The following is a 12150-nucleotide window of genomic DNA, read 5'->3' on the forward strand; positions in this document are numbered from 1 at the left end:
TGCTGGTGGGAGCCAGCACAAAAGGGCTTCCTAGCGCCAGTGGAACACTGGCATTCCCTGCTCCTTCCCGCTCTGGAAGAATTTGGACCTACAGACCCAAGAGGAAACTATACAGTTATGTAATTTCTATGTCTCTGGGACCTGGGTAGGTGTTCACGTTGAGGAGAAAGCTACAATACCAAAAAAGGAGGACAGGTTTAACGTAATCCTGCGGCTGCCCCATCCCTGGAAAAGTTCAAGGCCAGGTTGGGCAGGGCTTTGAGCAACCTGATCCAGTGGAAGGCGTCACTGCCCATGACAAGGGGCTGGAAATAGATGATGGTCTCTTCCAACCCAATCCATTCTTTGGTTCTACACACGACATGTGCGCACGAACTACTGAGTTTGCGTGCTTTATGGCTTTTTTTCTGAATCACAAATAGGTGATTTTAAAACAGTGTGACTGCAACACAGGGAGATTCACGCCGCAGAGCAGCAGCCCCAGGCGGGGTGTGCCAGGGACGCCACAGCAGCACCCGGACCCCGGCCTTACCGCGGCCGCTCGCTCCGGGGCCGCTCAGCTTCTTCCCAGCCGGGCTGTGGTTACCACGGGCGCTGCCTCCCGTCCGCATCAGACGGCTGCCGGCCGGGTCACCCCGGAGCGAGCTGAACCCGCTCCCCTCCGCTTCCACCGGCTCCACGGCGCTCCCTGCCCGTGTCCCGCCCTGACGGGGCCACCCCGCCCCAACAACGCCGACAGCAGCTGAAACCGCAAGGGAAAGGACCAGCCCCCGGGCCCGCCACGGGCGGGCCCCGCAGCAACGCTGCACCGCCCCTTTGCTGTCGGGAGGAAAAGCCGCCTGCGGGCCGGCGGGCTGTACCACCACAATGGGGGGGCGGGATGATGAGAGAGGGTTGGTCCTTCAGCTCCCGACGGCACCGTCTTGCTCTGCCCGGCTGCCCCGGTTACTGGGAGGCAGCCGGCTGCCCAGCGCGGCTGGCAGCGCTTCGAGCCCCTGCCCTGTCCCGATCCTGCGGCCCGTCCCGGTCCCCCCTTCCTGGCCGGGTGGTTCCATCCGGGCGAGGCCAGACTGTCAGGGGCAAGTGCCAGCCGAAGATGGCGTTTCCCGGGCAGCCGGCGCCCGGCGGCGGTTTCTACCAGGGCGGGGTGAGCGGCGGCTAGTGGCGGAGCTGGGAGTGCCCGGGCTCGGGGCCGCCGCGGCGGAACAGCCTGTCTGGGGCTGGGCAGCCCGTTCAATGCGCACGGCCGAGGGGGGGGCCCGAGGTCCCCTCCGGGCTGTCCTGAGAGGTGTCCGGTAGAGTTGATGGGGGGGACACGACGCGTCTCTGGTCCCACGGCGCAGGCAGGGATGGCTCCAGGGGCTCACCGGGGCTGTTTGGGGCGGTCAGCTCTCAGGCTCGTGGAGGGAGCGGTGAGAACCGCGTTAGGGGGGCTCTGCCAGGCCCTCTGGGCACCGTGCCCGCCGCTGACCCGCGGGAGGTGCTGCTGGGGGCGGCTCGGGGCTCCACCCGCGGGAGAGGGGACAGGCACATCCTGGCTGGTGCTGCCCGTGGGGCAGGGTCACTTCTGGGGGTGTCCGTCCCCGATTCGGCTCCCCACGGGAGCCCCCAGGCGAGAGCTTGTCCCTAACGCCTTGTGTAAAGGTCTGGAATTCTCAATACAGGAAATACAAGGACCTGTTGGAGGAGATCCAGAGGAGAGCCACAAAAGTGATCAGAGGGATGGAGCACCTCTCCTTTGAGGAAAAACTGCGAGAGTTAGATTTGTTCAGCCTGGAGAAGAGAAGACTCGGGGGAGACCTTATTGTGGCCTTTCAGTGCTTGAAAGGGGCCTATAAGAAAGATGGGAAGAGATTTTTTAGCGGGGCCTGTTGTGATAGGAAGAGGGGTGATGGTTTTAAACTAGAAGAGGGGAGATTCAGGCTGGATGTAAGGAGACAATTCTCTACAATGAGGGTGGTAAAACACTGGCATAGGTTGCCCGGAGAGGTGGTGGATGCATCATCCCTGGAGACATTCAAGGCCAGGCTGGATGTGGTTCTGGGCAACCTGATCTAATTGAGGATGACCCTCCTCATTGCAGGGAGGTTGGACTGTATGACCTTTGAAGGTCCCTTACAGCCTAAACTGTGATGCTGTCAAAATCTGCCTTCACTTCAAGGGGCTGATAAATAGCTGAGTGGTGTCGAGGAACAAGGTACTCGTGCTCCAGCTCGGTAAAGGACATGTATAGGTGCTGTTACACACAGACTACTGGTTCAACTCAGTCAAACACGATTAACTTGCATCGTTCCATGAATCAATTTCATTTAAATTTTTCCATGCTTACTGCATGTTCTTCCAAGTATTTTCCTTACGGATCCTTCTTGCTCAACTTTTTTGGAGTGGAAAGAAAAATTTACAGTGCCTTACTAGTCCTATCTTTGGTATCCTTTTTCTGCAAGTAGTAGACTAAAATTCAACCCTGATGAGATACAGCATACTGCACCTAAATCGATGGATTGCTCCTGTGCAAGGTTTCACACTGATCTGCTTAAATTACTATAAATCAGTATATCAATACCACATTAAGGAATTTCTTTTTTGGTTGGTTTGACTTTTTTGCATGGTGTGTGTGTAACAACACAAGTTGATTCTTACATACAAACACTGCCGTTCCTTAATTCAGTTAACCAAATCATTGATTGAAAGTTAATTTTCTTCTTGATTTCTAAAGTATGGAGGAGCTCCAGGAGGACCAGCATTCCCTGAACAAGCTCAGGATCCTTTGTATGGTTATTTTGCTGCAGTAGCAGGGCAGGTAAACTTATAAAATGTTATTTATTTCTTGGAATTCTTTTTTCCTGGGGAATGTTAGCTTTTGGCAAGGGAAATCCCTAGTATTTGCAGTGAGGAAAGCTGTTGTTTCAAGTTGTTTGGTTTTTGGGTTGTTTTCTTTTTTTTAACAGAGTGGCTTTTCTTAGTCTATCTGCTATGTAGAGCTGTATAGCTAGACCATATAGCTATATATACAGTAACTATACAGTTTAAATAATGCTGTTAGTTTCTACATTGAGTGTGTCTGTGTGTGTAAATACAGACATATATACACATGCATGTATGCATGTACACACTATATTTCCTATATAAATATATACAGGGCCTATATAGTTACATGAAATGTTGTAACTGAATTGTGGCTCAGCTCGGGGTTGGGTAATGCTACCAGCTTCGGGAGAAGGAAGCAAGAAACAATGGGAAGGATGGGCTGTGGAGGTGGCCTGGCTAAGAGCAGGAAATGTTAATAAGAAAGAGATCATGACGTGATCTTAATAGACTCACAAATGGAAAAGTAGTCGAGTTGTGCCGGCATCTGGGTTTGCTGGAAGAATAGAGTGATTATTCTTTTAGAGGAAAAGGCATTCACAGCTTTGATGTAAGCCTTTCTTTTTTCCTCGCTGTCGTTCTGCACTCCATTTTTAATTTATTTCCTGTATTTTTGTGGCATATATTTGTTTTGTATGATTATGGATGTTACTAGAATTAAGTAGTTCTTGAGCTGTAGTTTTGATGCAGATAGGTGCATTGAGATAAGCTCTGTCTTGGTTGGCCATATATATAGCTATTTATTGCTCCCTTCTAGGGTGTGTGAAAATCTAAAACTCTGCCCTAGATCTGTTATCCACAGGTAGATGTAACCAAAACATGGAAATTTGAATTCAGCACTATTGGCTGATGTTTAAATTCCCAGTTTAAGACTGTAATTTTGGGTTTGTTCTGTATGTTGTTCTTTTGATTTAATAATGTATCTTATAGTCTATATATTACTTCTCTAACATTGCTTATGAAAATATGTAGACCATGTATTTTTGTAGGAAAGGAGAACACTGGAATGACCTGTGTGTAGCAAGGCAGGCCTGTCAGATAAGGTGGAGCCCAGGGTAAACTCCGCTAAACATGCTGACCATTTACCTGCCAGATGAGATGCCTCTGCACCTGGGTGTGTGACAGGAATCAGCAGTGGAGCAAGTGACTGACGCTTGAAAAATGAGTAAGCTGCTAGTGTAAAGAGAAAGGGAGGTAAAAGCAAACAGGATGCAGTAATGTGGAGAAGAGATGGCAGGAGCTTGACCTCAGCAAAGCATAGACCATCCCCAGGCTTCTCCAGTGAGGCAGCATTACTGAAAGCTGAGGAACCAGTGAGCTAATGGGTGCAATCAAGTTGCACTTAATACTTAAGTTAGTACTCTTAAATACTTTCTATTTGTAGAAATCATTCATTATTGAAATAAGCTGGATAGCTTTTGAAATGTTATCGTTGGAATTGTAAGAGTCAATTTCAGAGACCTGTGGCTGTGCAGAAGTAAAAATACTATGAGAAGACAGTAAAATAGAACAGGTAAATTATCAGTTGATTTTACAGTCATCCATGCACATCTGTAAAAAGCATCACAGTTTTCCGTAAGTTGGTTTTGGTTATGGTTTGCTGCTCTGTGTTGGTTTTATGCCTGTATAATATATGTTCTCTCTGAGCTTTCTTTGAAGTAGTTTACAACAGAGAACTTGTCTTAGATTTGAGGAATTTGTTTCCTCTGTTTACAGAAGAAAGTCAGAAGCATTGTTTCAAATCTTTGAGTCTGTCTTTGTAGGAAGTAATAATTTTCTTTATTCTGTTCTCAAAACCCCTGTGCCTTGTCCAGTTTAACTGCTTATGTTCTAATTTAAAAAAAGAAAAAAAGGGGCCAAGCATCTTTTTTTTTTTTTTTGTAATAGTAATCATGATTACAAATCCTGCTTCACTTCTTGCCTCTCCTAAAGATCCTGCCTTTGTTTCAGAAGGCACAAGGACTTTGAAGAGATTTGCTGCTTAATATGCATGGCTATTTCAATTCTGTCTTTTTTTTTTTTATTATCCTGTGAAAGTAAAGTTTTAAATACATTTATATTGTTAGGCTGATGGAGTACATTTGAATCAATTTTGGAATTTGCTGACACTAATTTTACATAGAATCAAATCATTATTACTCTTTTTTCAGACCTTGTCAAATATAATTTGACATAGTAACTACTACTTGTCCTATAAGCAGTGATACTTCATTTCTGAAAGTTACCTGGCTGTGCCATTCCTACTGTGCCATTTAGTAGCATGTCCTTGTTATTAAAAAAATTGAAGGAGAAAAGTGCTTACTGGATTTAAAGTATTAGGAAGATGCCAAGGCAAATAAATTTATTTTGAATATAAAGCAACTCTTGTCACTATTTAATGCTTTACAAAAGTGGCATAATATTTTAGATCTACAGATACAATGTTCCATACTTGAATGAGGTCAAATTATCTTGAACTCTCTGTGAACTGAACTTCATGTTAGGTGCTTGAGGAATGTGACCTGTTAATTCCAGCTCCACTTTTGACAGCTCACTGCTTTCCATGAGTTGGCAATTTGTTTTCTCTACGTGTCTCTGAGTAGGATGTGTTGGCAGTGAGTCATTGTCCAAACCATGCAGATAGGTAACTTTCCTGGGTTGGTTTGGTTTTTCTTTCAAAGTTCTTTGCTTTCTGCTTTTGTTCTGCTAACACTTGCTATTCACCAAAACCAAGGGGTTTTTAGATTTGTAAGCCCTAGGGCTATCTTGAGAGGAGTGTCTGTATGATCTGGGTTCCTGGTTTCCTACTGTAGCAGTGAGATCATAAATGTATAATCTAAGGTGACTACAATATCCACTAAGTTAAATAGTACTTTAAGGAAACCTGTCTTTCTGTTCAAAATTGTGTGCCTTGGTTTCTGTGCAGCTGGCTTTCAAGTGTATGTTACTAATAGTTGAGGTAGATTTGTTGCTTTGGGACTTTTTTTTTTAAGTTAAGTTTAGAGCAAACCTGGCAATCCTGTTCATTTTGTAGTACATCACTAGATGGGAAAACTAATGCATATTGCAAAAGTATCAACTAAAGAAACATCATTACAGGTAATGGGTTATAAAAGGCAGTTTCTGTCCTATAGCAGACAGGTAGTCAGTTGGTTTTTGAAAGGGTAACTAAATGCCGCTGAAAAGGGAGTGGGTACTGGGAATAACTAGCTTGGGAGAGGGGATTAAAACAATAGCTGATACATCTTCTGTTATCAAAAGGATGGACAAATAGATGCTGATGAGCTACAGAGATGTCTCACCCAGTCAGGGATTGCAGGAGCCTATAAACGTAAGTTTATGATTTAAATAAAAAAAAAAAAACCAAACATAAAGCATACCAATTGTTCTGCCATCTGCTAGAAATCACTTGTAGTTGTGCTTTCGGTAGAATTTGGGGGGTTTTATTATTTGCATGGTAAATGGGCTTGCTTTCCATATGGAAATGTAAGTCCTCTGTATTTAGTTCTGTACATGTAGGACTTTCCTTCTCAGCCTCCTTATTTTCCTGCCCAGTGCTGGGCTGTGAAGCTGGGGAAGTGTTTTGCTTTGTTTTTTTAATAGACAGACGGTTCTTATAAAGGTGTTTTGCTTCGGTCAATATCAAAGCTCAGTTTAAAAACAAGAATTTCTGTGGCAGGACTCCTCTGTCAGGATACCTCATGTTCAATTTAGAAAATGGAGCTTCTGTGAGTAAAACTGGATTGCTTAAGTGGTGTCTATGGTCAAATAGAAATGACCACTTTGGCTGAAACCTAAAACCTTTATGAATTGAGATAAGAGCATATTAATTTTAAATATAAAGTGAATTGCCTCTAGGTTGTCTCCTGTCAGTTTTTCTAACAAGTATTCATGCAAAGCTCTTATTTGGATCAAAATATGGTATGAGTCTATCCAGTTGAAGCAATTAGATAATATTCTATACATTATATTAGCCGCATATAATAAAAAGCAGTTTAAAATTTTATGTTTGGACATAGTTGAAAATAATTCTTTTAAGGTTTTTTTTTTTTTTCCTTGTTCTAATTTAAATAGCTTTCAATTTAGAGACTTGCAGACTCATGATCTCGATGCTGGATGTATCCTTTACTATGAAATGCAAACATTTTTGCATTAATGTAAGCAAAGGTGAGAGGGTGCCAAAAATTTGGGAAATGCTTTGTAACTCCCATTCAGGCCTTACTTGATAAGTATTGTGATCTTTATGATTAGGGAGCTACAAAATTCCATTCTTATTTATTTTACAGGATGAAATAATAATAGAGGAGGCTCTCAATGACTGATATTCTTAAAACAAGTGGTATCCCTCTAAGCTTAGGGACTGGTCTGGCAGCCCAGAATAGTTTTGTGCAAAATAGCTCATTGTGTTTTTCAAGTTGGACAACATTCCAATCCTTGCTAATGAATTAAGCATTTATACTACCTAGCCTGAATATAATCTAAATCCCCCTAAATGAAGCGCCTGGAATGAATCAGGTGTCAGTATCTAATGGGATAGTGTATGGCATTCAGCAGTAGGACCTGTAGAAGACTGGTATACACAGTACAAGGCTAGAATCTTTGGAGTGTTTTTTAGTCAAAACTTAAGTTGCCATGTTCAAATGTTTTGCTGTTTATAAAGAAAAAAGCAGAAGCGAAACTGGAAGGGCTGTTAGCTCACCTTGAACAAATGGTGCAGAATGCAGGAGACTTATTTTTTCCTTCGGCATCTATTTTTATTTCAGGTTTGTATTTCATTGGTAACATATTGGTAATATTGTGGCAGGTAAAAAGAGTGTGTGAAGTAAGTTAAATTCACAAAGAGCAAATAATTTTATCAGGTTTCACTGGGAAGAAGTGGGGAGAGCAAGTTCTCTGACCTTTGGGTTTGGTTGGTAGTTTTATCTCTGTGCTGTGGGTTGCTCTAGTTAGTTTTCTACCAGAAAAAATAGAGTAAAACATTGTTAATACTGAGCTCTAAGAAAAAAAAACAACAAACTACAGATGTTAAAAAATACAAATAGCCATTCAAAAGAGGGGGTTTTGTTTTATTTTTTTTCAAGTTAAGAAACATTTTCCTTATCTTTGGAATCAGAGGGATATGTCTGGCACACTGGGATTTAATGAGTTTAAAGAACTTTGGGCTGTGATCAATGGCTGGAAGCAACACTTTGTAAGTTTTGACAATGATAGAAGTGGTACAGTGGATCGCCAAGAATTGGAGAAAGCCTTGATGATGATGGGTAAGTTTTGAAATGTTCTTGTTTCAGATGCTGATTTAGAGCATTTCCTAGTACCTCTTACCATCCTGCAATAACTGACACATATTTCCAATTAAAAATGTGTTGGATTCTATTAACTTAACCTGTCTTTTCAAAGTAGACTTTTTATTCTCAAATAGGATTCAGACTGAGCCCGCAGGCAGTGACAGCGATCACAAGGCGATACAGCACTCATGGCAAGATTACATTTGATGATTATGTGGCCTGCTGTGTGAAACTCAGAGCTCTCACTGGTATGCTGGATTATAGCCTTGTTACTCTCATCCCCATAATACATTTTTATTTAATCTGATTACTCACTTAGCTGAAGTTCAACTTTTAACTTTTACATAGCACAAAATAGGTTTCTTTCAATAGAACTTACAGGCAGAACTGGAACAATTACAGACTATGGTGTTTTAATTTCCCATTGAAAAATGGATTTAAAACTAATGCAGGGTTTATTCCAGAGACTAGAAGCGTTATGTTATCAAAATTGGGAAACTTTATTAACAGAACATGAAGGATTGTATATGATAAATATGACAATTAAGTACAGGGGATTAAGTCTTGGAATGAATTGTAGTGTTCTTTGTGAGTTCTCATTTATGTGACTTGGGAATTCTATGAAAGTACTAAAAAAAATAACTGTAATTATTCTTACCTGATTTCTATTAATGTATTTTTTCAGAATGCTTTAGAAGAAGGGATGTGTCTCAGCAGGGCTTTGTGAACTTCCAGTATGATGATGTAAGTGAACTTTAAAGAAGCAGTTATAATTACAGGGTAAAACTAAAGAAAATGTTAAAACTGAAGAAAAGCAGCAATAATTTGAGTTTATTCATGTCTTCCCTGTGCTTCTGGTGTTACCTGAGAGCACAAAGGTTTTCAGTTTTCTTGAGTGTTAGCTCAGAAAGTTTTCAAGTATATTATAGAGTTCTATAATATGTTGTGCATTTTTGCCTGCACTTCTTACCAGCGTGACTCAAGAAGATCTAAGAAGCTTCATCACTCACTCACATGACTTCTTCATATCGCTTTCTGGGATGTTTTTTTCTTTCTTTGTTTCAAAGCTTCATAGGCATTTTTCACCAGAAAAGGCTGGGGGGGGGGGATGGCCAAGACAAAAATCATGGTCAGTCACTCTTGGCTTCCCAGCTGCATCTGTGCAGGAAAAGGAGAACACTAGGTTCAAGTGTTCCTGGGGGTTTTATTGTTATTATTAAAGAGATACTTTGGTTTAATTAACTGTTAGCTAGTTTTCATATTTAGTTTCAAAGCTTTGTTGTTCAGGGGCTGAATTTGTTTACAGAAAAGAGCAGTGACAATGGGTATTTTAGGAGAAAAAATGAAAACTTGTTCTCTACCATCTAATAAGTGATTGTTCTTTTTTCAGTTCATACAGTGTGTTATGAGCATCTAAATCAAAAGGAAGCAAGCCGTGGATGATCATGATTAACATTCCAGTTTGAGTTTTGCTTTGCCAAATCTTCCAATGGTTGTGTATCTTAATAATGGAAATTATGTACTTTTATGCAGGTATCACTTTGCATACTTGGTTGGGGTTTTTTTCAGTTTTTACAGTGAATATAAATTACTCATGTAATACTGTCTTTAACTTCTAACTGTAACTATTAAAGATGCTTTTATTCTCATAAACTTGCAATTCACTGTGTATAGCTCAAATTATGCAGATAGTAAGATTTTCTTGTAATGTGTTTACTTTTTTCCTGTGGTGCACTAAAGCCAGTTGCTGGAGTGCAGCTTGCCTTTTTCTGTCTTAAACGATATCATGTGAATGGCATGAGATGATACATATTCTTCTCTCTTTGACAGGGTAAGACAGGTGTACGAACTGAAAGAGCTTTTGGAATGGTCATTTTAGGCTGGTCTGTTAGAACATCAGAAAGATTAAGTTGCTTATTTTGACAGCTAGCTATCTTCAAGATGGAGTCTGTGACAACATGTGCCGAACACAAGACTACTTGATAGAACTTCTCGTTAGCAGGGGTGCAACAAGCACAGCAGAGAACTCACCTGGCAGTATGCTCTTGCACAGGGGGCTTTTGCTCCAGTAAGATTCTTGCTCTGTTTGTGTCACTATATAAACCACTTTGAAACTGACACAGCATAGTTTTTGTATGTTTATACCTTAACTTTCCCTTGATCAATGAACTTTTAAGCTGCCAGGCTTCAGTTCATGTAAATTAATGTTTCTGTCTCCTGCACTTCAAACCCTAACAAGCAGGCTTCTTGCCTCTGAATGCCAACTAATACATAGGGGCCAAAACTCACTTTGAAAAATTCTTGCTAGATGATTGTTTCAGATCATGGCAGCGGCCATCAGTGCTGTAGAATTCACATGAAAGAAGATACAAAAAGACAAGACTTTTTTGACTGAGAATTTTCAGGGGAAGAAAGGGTGCTTGGTGAGGATTTTTTGGTTGTATTTTGGGGGGTATGGGGAGTTTTTTCCTGAGGGAAGATTGACACGGTATGGTAAGAGGGAGCAGCACAACTGTATGGAGGTAGTACAGACTTTTTTCCAATTAAATAAGTTAATGAAACTTTGTTAATTTGAGTCACTTTTACATACCACAGAGGAGTGATAGATGTTCTTTTGCTAGTCTTGCAAATGGAAAGAATGCCAGAAGAATGTTTCTTATATTTCTTATATTAGTGGTTTAGAGCACTTCTGGGGAGGATCTTTTGCCCTAAGGCATTCCTGAAGTATGTAAGCAAAGCTATACATATATGCATACATACGGGATACGTATGTGTAGATGTCACTGGACAAACAACAGAAGTGATTGTCAGAGCAGAAATCTTGACTGAAGATACTGTTTCGTACCCTAACTAGCTAGTATTACTGTAAAATCCAGATCTCTAGTTTTTGGGCTCTAAATGCCAAGCAGGCTGGTCTCACCTAAAGAAGCAACTGGTATGTACTACTTGGATCTTATAGTTTCATTTCAGAAGCTAGTTCTCTTTATGCCTCCAAAAATTTGTTTTAAAGGCATAGATATGAATATACTTCCACATTCTGATAATTGACGTTGTCCTGTTGCACATAAGGTTGGGAATGGAATGCTGCACAAAGCATTTCTAACATAATGACCAAAGTCCTTAAAGGTTTGTCTGAGTGAGCATCAGTTCTGCTGCAGTTCAAAACTTAAAACAGCTGTCAAGGTTAGTAAGAGTACGAAGCAAAGGCTGTTCTTCCTGTAGGGTTTTGATTAGACCATTTTGCATAAACACAGTATTCATCCTTACACTGCTAACTTTGCCCTAAAAATTATGAGACAACTTTACCTAAATGCTCCTTGACCACACAACTTTCATCTTGCACTTTTGCTTAATTGTGTTGCTAGTCCTGTACTAGGTTTATCTGGAATGGAGTTAATCTTCTTTACATTAGCCCATAGGCTGCTGTAGTTTAGAAGTGTGACTAAACCAGCAGGGACAACACCAGGGGTTCAGCTGTGCAGTGCTTGCACAGCATCAAGGTCTTCTCAGTTTCTCACTTTGTGACAATGGTGAGTAGGCTGAAGGTGGGCAAGAGGCTGGGACAGAACACGGTGGGGACAGCTGACCTGACTGACCAAAGAGATATTCCACACCATGTAAAGTTATGCTCAGCACTAAACCTAGAGCAGGGGTAGGTCTCTCCAAAGCAGCTGTTGCGTGAGGACTTGCTGTGCATTACTCTGGGGGTGGGAGGTGGTGAGTGAGTGTCTTTGCATGGCTTACACACACATTGCTTTCTCCAGTTCTCTAGCCACCACAGGCCTGAAACTGCTAATGACAAAAAACATAAGGCAATAATGAATATAACGTCCTTGTAAAGAAGTGTAACTTATTAAATTATCAGAGACCTCACAGAAGTTCCACACTCCTATACAGGTATAAAGTTATGCAATAAATTATGAGACTTACTGATGAAATAATACGTGGGAGTAAAATTAGTTTATTTTGCATAATTTGAGGGTGGTTTTGGGGGTAGGATTACTTCTTTATAGTGAAAGGT

The 12150-nt window shown here is 41.4% G+C and overlaps 1 protein-coding gene across 2 annotated transcripts; it reads left to right on the forward strand.

Moving 5' to 3' along the window:
* The first annotated feature begins 932 nt into the window (after positions 1 to 932).
* On the forward strand, positions 933 to 9782 carry SRI (sorcin). Of its 2 annotated transcripts, XM_065666429.1 has the most exons (8): positions 936 to 1147; positions 2717 to 2800; positions 6106 to 6175; positions 6919 to 6962; positions 7958 to 8105; positions 8264 to 8377; positions 8815 to 8873; positions 9520 to 9782. In XM_065666429.1, exons 1-8 carry the CDS (start codon positions 1097 to 1099, stop codon positions 9544 to 9546), a joined length of 597 nt encoding a protein of 198 aa, XP_065522501.1. In that variant the 5' UTR covers positions 936 to 1096; the 3' UTR covers positions 9547 to 9782. The 2 variants fall into 2 exon arrangements, with proteins under 2 accessions (XP_065522502.1, XP_065522501.1); XM_065666430.1 differs by lacking the exon at positions 2717 to 2800 and having other exon boundaries at positions 933 to 1147.
* Positions 9783 to 12150: the final 2368 nt, after the last annotated feature.

This window comes from Lathamus discolor, chromosome 2, assembly GCF_037157495.1.
Source record: "Lathamus discolor isolate bLatDis1 chromosome 2, bLatDis1.hap1, whole genome shotgun sequence".
NCBI classification, from domain to species: domain Eukaryota; kingdom Metazoa; phylum Chordata; class Aves; order Psittaciformes; family Psittacidae; genus Lathamus; species Lathamus discolor.